This window comes from Silurus meridionalis, unplaced genomic scaffold (assembly GCF_014805685.1).
Source record: "Silurus meridionalis isolate SWU-2019-XX unplaced genomic scaffold, ASM1480568v1 Scaffold81, whole genome shotgun sequence".
NCBI lineage: Eukaryota > Metazoa > Chordata > Actinopteri > Siluriformes > Siluridae > Silurus > Silurus meridionalis.
The window spans coordinates 147501-152500 of NW_025804742.1; the positions used below are offsets into that span (position 1 = coordinate 147501).

General features: G+C 39.9%; 1 protein-coding gene across 2 annotated transcripts in view; it reads left to right on the plus strand.

Moving 5' to 3' along the window:
* Nucleotides 1-5000, plus strand: part of myo10l3 (myosin X, like 3) — a 75860-nt gene that overhangs the window by 56371 nt on the left and 14489 nt on the right. For both annotated transcript variants that reach the window (XM_046844618.1, XM_046844617.1), the window contains exons 27-31: nucleotides 3165-3258; nucleotides 3516-3571; nucleotides 3756-3898; nucleotides 4003-4197; nucleotides 4637-4794. In XM_046844618.1, the coding sequence (XP_046700574.1) occupies nucleotides 3165-3258; nucleotides 3516-3571; nucleotides 3756-3898; nucleotides 4003-4197; nucleotides 4637-4794 (646 nt within the window). The remainder of the gene's footprint in view (nucleotides 1-3164; nucleotides 3259-3515; nucleotides 3572-3755; nucleotides 3899-4002; nucleotides 4198-4636; nucleotides 4795-5000) is intronic.

Genomic DNA, 5000 nt, shown 5'->3' on the forward strand with positions numbered 1-5000 from the left:
CTGAAAATATTAAAATTTGTGCTTTTCAGCAAAAGTTAAAATAAAACCAAATTATAACATTCCATTTTTTTTGCTCTTATGCCATTTTGTCGCACACCTTCATCATGCAGCACTTTAACCAGCTTCACTTTGTGATTTTGCTCTGGTGAAAAACTTTAACTCTTCTCCTTTCTGTATCTTCTGCTCTGCATTCAGGTTTTTTTAGCTTCTCCTGATGTTTTGTCTCATTTTTCCGTCTCAGATTCAATTCCTTAATTACAGTCACATTCACTCCACTAATAACACACACTTGTTTACCGCCAGTGTCAGTAAACATCTACTCAGTGTCAACTTTTCTCTTCACCACTGTGAGGCGCTGTTTCACAATAACTGTACAATAGGGTTAAATACATCAACAGAAGCTCCACTTGATTGATGCTGGAATGTTCTCAGGTAGTCTAGTGTTCGGTAAGGCAGCTGAAGCGATGCATTATGGGATCTGTAGTTTGTGTTATCAGCGCTTCATATCGCCGCGACATTAATAACTATAATAATAGATCTTTATAAAATCATCTCGTGGGTCGGATATAATTGTACGTCGGGACGGATGTGGCCTGCGGGCCTGAGTTTGACACATATGCCTTATATCAACTCATTATGTGTATAAAAGACACCAGTCAAAGAATCAACCTCTTCCATTCAAAGCTGTCCACCACCATGGGAAAGACCAAAGAACTGGTAAAAAACAAATCAGGGACAAACTTGTAGACCTGCACAAGGCTGAAATTTGAATTAAATTGTATTCATTCATTTTTATTTGTATAGCGTTTTTAACAATGAACATTGTCTCAGAGCAGTTTTACACAGATAATGTGGTGATAAAAATTAATAAGATGTTCTTTATAAGTGTGAGTTTGTCCCTGATGAACAAGTCATTGGAGATTGTGGAAAAGGAAAAAGTCCTCGAGATGGCATAAGTAAGAAACCCTGAGAGGAACCAGACCTTAAGAGGGAACCTCATCCTCATCTGGGTTGCACCGATGTCCATTTATTACAGATAAACGATGTTGAGGTGCAGTGATGGAGATCAGAGCAAACTGTAGGCCTGAGATTGATATTGATATTAACTACAGTCCAAATCCATCCTCAAAGCTCCCGTTCATACTCCGGAATTTCATGGAACCCACCACAGCACCGTCAACAAACCTGAGTGAATGTGTGGGATTGAGAAGACGACAGCATCCAAATATTCCAGTTCACCAAACACTCGATATCCATGTCCCCTCCAGATCTGCTCCTTTACCTCACAAACACCTACTGACTAAAGACTCCACTAAATAAATGTGTTCAGCCTCGACTTGAACACTGAGACTGTGTCTGAGTCCCAAACACTGATTAAAAAGTTGCTCCAGAACTATGGGGTTTATAAGAGAAACATCTGCCCCCTAATGGAGTCTTCATTATTTGAGGTACCAACAAATAGCCTGCACCTTTTGATCTAAGTAGGCGTGGAGGATCATACTGGTACAGAAGTTCACTCAGATACTGCGGCGTGAGAGCGTTAAGTGCTTTATACGTCAGTAGTAGTATTTTATAATCAGTGTGAGATGCAATTGGGAGCAGTGTAGATGATTAAAACAGGGCTTATTTCTGCACTTACTCCAACACCCAGATAGTAAAGCGTTACAGTAGTCTCATCTAGATGTTACAAAAGCACCAACTAGTTTTTCTGCATCCTGTAACAACATCATATTTCTAATTTTAGCAATAGGAAAGTTTGCTTCTAGCTGCATGTGGTCCTAGTAAAAGTACTTTCATCTTATCCGAGTTGAGCAGAAGGAAGTTATCAAGCATCCACTGTCTAATGTCCTTTATACACTCCTCAACATTTTTAGGAATGAGCTACAAGACCAGCAGCAAGAAGCTTGGTGAGAAAGTGACCACTGTTGGCACGATAATTAATACAAGAAATACGAGATAAATTAATCGCCTTTGCTCTGGAGCTCCATGCACAATCTCACCTCATGGGGTGAGGATGATTCTGAGAAATGTGAGGATCAGTCCAGAATTACACAGGAGGAGCTTGTTAATGATCTCAAGGGAGCTGGACCACAGTCACCAAGAAAACCAATGGTAACATACTGAGGTCCTTTTGCTCAAGAATACACATGAACAGACCCGTCTGAAGTTGAACACCTGAATTTGAAGTTGAAATGAAGATGCAGATGAACACCGGAATGATTCAAAGAAGACTTGGGAGAATCTGATGTGGTCAGATGAGACCAAAATTGAGCTCTTTGGCTTTAACACAACTCACCGTGTCTGGAGGCAGAGAAATGCAGAATATGTCCCAAGAACATCCCCACTGTTAAACATTGAGAAGGACATTCTGCTTCGGGGCTGTTTCTCTGCTCAGGGTACAGAAATGCTCTAGTTATGTAGAGAGCTACAATCTCGTCCCTAGCATCTTTTGTCAGCTCTTTGTTCTTTCCCATGGTGGTGGAGAGGTTTGAATAGAAGAGGTTGATTCTGTGACTGGTGTCTTTTATACACATAATGAGTTGATATTAGGAGAACTTTCTTAAAGGTACAGGAATAATTTAGTGTGTGGGAGTCAGAATTCTCGCTGTTTTTTCTCAAACAAATACAAATAAATTATATAATATATAATTAATTAATATATAATAATATTTTTTTTTGGGGGGGGGGCATTATGTTCTTTCTCTCTCTGTTAAAATCTTGTTCTTCTTCTTTCAGCTTCTCCCATTAGGGGTCGCCACAACGGATCCTACCATAAAACCTACCATAAACATTTCATTTCTTTGTAAGGGGTAAATGTACAAAATTAGCAGAGGATCAAATAATTATTTCCCCCACTGTACATACACACACGCATATACATACATACACACATACACATATACATACGTACACACATATAGGACTAATGGTAGAAATGATTTAGATTTACATTTATGCCATTTGGCAGATGTCCTTATCCAGAGCGACTTACAGGCAAGGGGGGGTTAAGGGCCTTGCTCAAGGGCCCAGCAGTGGCAGCTCAGTGGTGGTGGGATTTGAACCTTCCAATCCAAAGTCCTTAATTCCTTAACCATTGAGCTCCCATGGTGCAATGGTGCAAGATGACAATTAATATATATATTTTTATGTGTATGTGTGTACAGTGGCTGGTTCAGTGTGTTAAGTCGTGTACACAGCGCCTCCCTGCACAAGCTGATGGAAATGCAGAATGAAGATGCAAACCCAAAAAATGCAGTGGTAAGATTCAACAACAAGCCTCTTTATTTACATCACACTCAACATCAAGATATTTATATTTATTATATTCATTTATATATATATATATATATATATATATATATATATATATATATATATATATATATACACACACATATATACACACATCTTTTATTTATTTATATTTATTATATTTAGTTATATGTATAGTTTGCAAGTGTTAAATTGTGTTAAATTGTGTTGATTTGTTGGTTAATATTTTTGGTGATCTTTAGGGAACTCTGGATGTTGGACTAATTGACTCAGTGTGTGCGTCAGACAATCCTGACAGGTCCTAACTCATTTACTATTCATAATCATAACAATGTCCTCTCTGTAATATCTTTCCTGTAATGTCCTCTCTGTAATCTATTCTCTTTTATGTTCTCTCAGTAATATTTGTCTGTGATGTCCTCTCTGTAATGTCTTCTCTGTAAGGTCATCTCAGTAATCATTTTTATGTGATGTTGTCTCAGGCCCAACTCATTTGTGATCATCACAGCTAATCGAGTGATCCACTGTAATGCAGACCTGCCTGAGGAGATGCACCACTGGATCGGACTTTTACACAAACCCAGGGGAGAAACTCGCAGGGACGCACAGGACTTCATCATCAGAGGTGAGAGGGGGACTAAAGCTGTCTGTCTGTCTGACCTGTCTCCCTCACCTGTCTGTCTGACCTCTCTTTCTGACCTGTCTCTCTCACCTGTCTGTCTCCCTCAGGCTGGCTGCATAAGGAGATGAAGACGAGTATGAAGAGCTCATCCCTGAAGCTGAAGAAACGTTGGTTTGTTTTGACAGCGAACTCTCTGGATTATTATAAATCGTCTGAGCGCTCTTCGGCTCGCCTCGGCACTCTGGTGCTCAACAGCCTGTGTTCAGTGGTTCAGCCTGAAGATCGAGTCTTCAAAGACACTGGTATAATAAGAGAATAATATTTATTTTATGTCATTCAGAAAAAATAATTAACTAATCACAACATACAGTATTCAATATAATATTATAATGATAATCATTTCTTTAGCCGGAGATTCTGCTTTATTTTCTTCTTTTTCCAAACTGTTACGTTTAAAACACTTTCACACTGCAGTCTGTCAGGGATTAGCCAGAAAGGTTAGCGCTTACATGCTAAATGAACCTCTGCTCATTTAAGAGTGCACTGAGTACATGTAGTAGTGAGCAAGTTCTACATCATTCCACAGAGCATGAGAACGAGGTACAGAAGGTAAACGATGTCACTGATAGGGTCTTGTTCTAAACCACTACACTACACTACACAGCGTGGATTGCAGATGTTCTCATAAAGATATTAATCTGAGTAGAGTTCTGACGGAGTTCCGGATGATTCCGTGTGCAGGTTACTGGAATGTGGTGGTTCACGGCAGAAAACACTCGTACCGCCTTTACACCAAACTCCTGAACGAGGCCATGAGATGGGCGTCGGCTATTCAGAGCGTCATCGATAACAAAACTCCCATTGAGACACCCACGCAACAACTGATCCGAGAAATCAAGGTAACTCTCACACACACTCACACACACACACACACACACTCACACACTCACATTCACGCAACAACTGATCCGAGAAATCAAGGTAACTCTCACACACACACTCACACACACACACACACACTCACACTCACACAACAACTGATCCGAGAGATCAAGGTAACTCTCACACACACACACACACACACACACACACACTCACACTCACG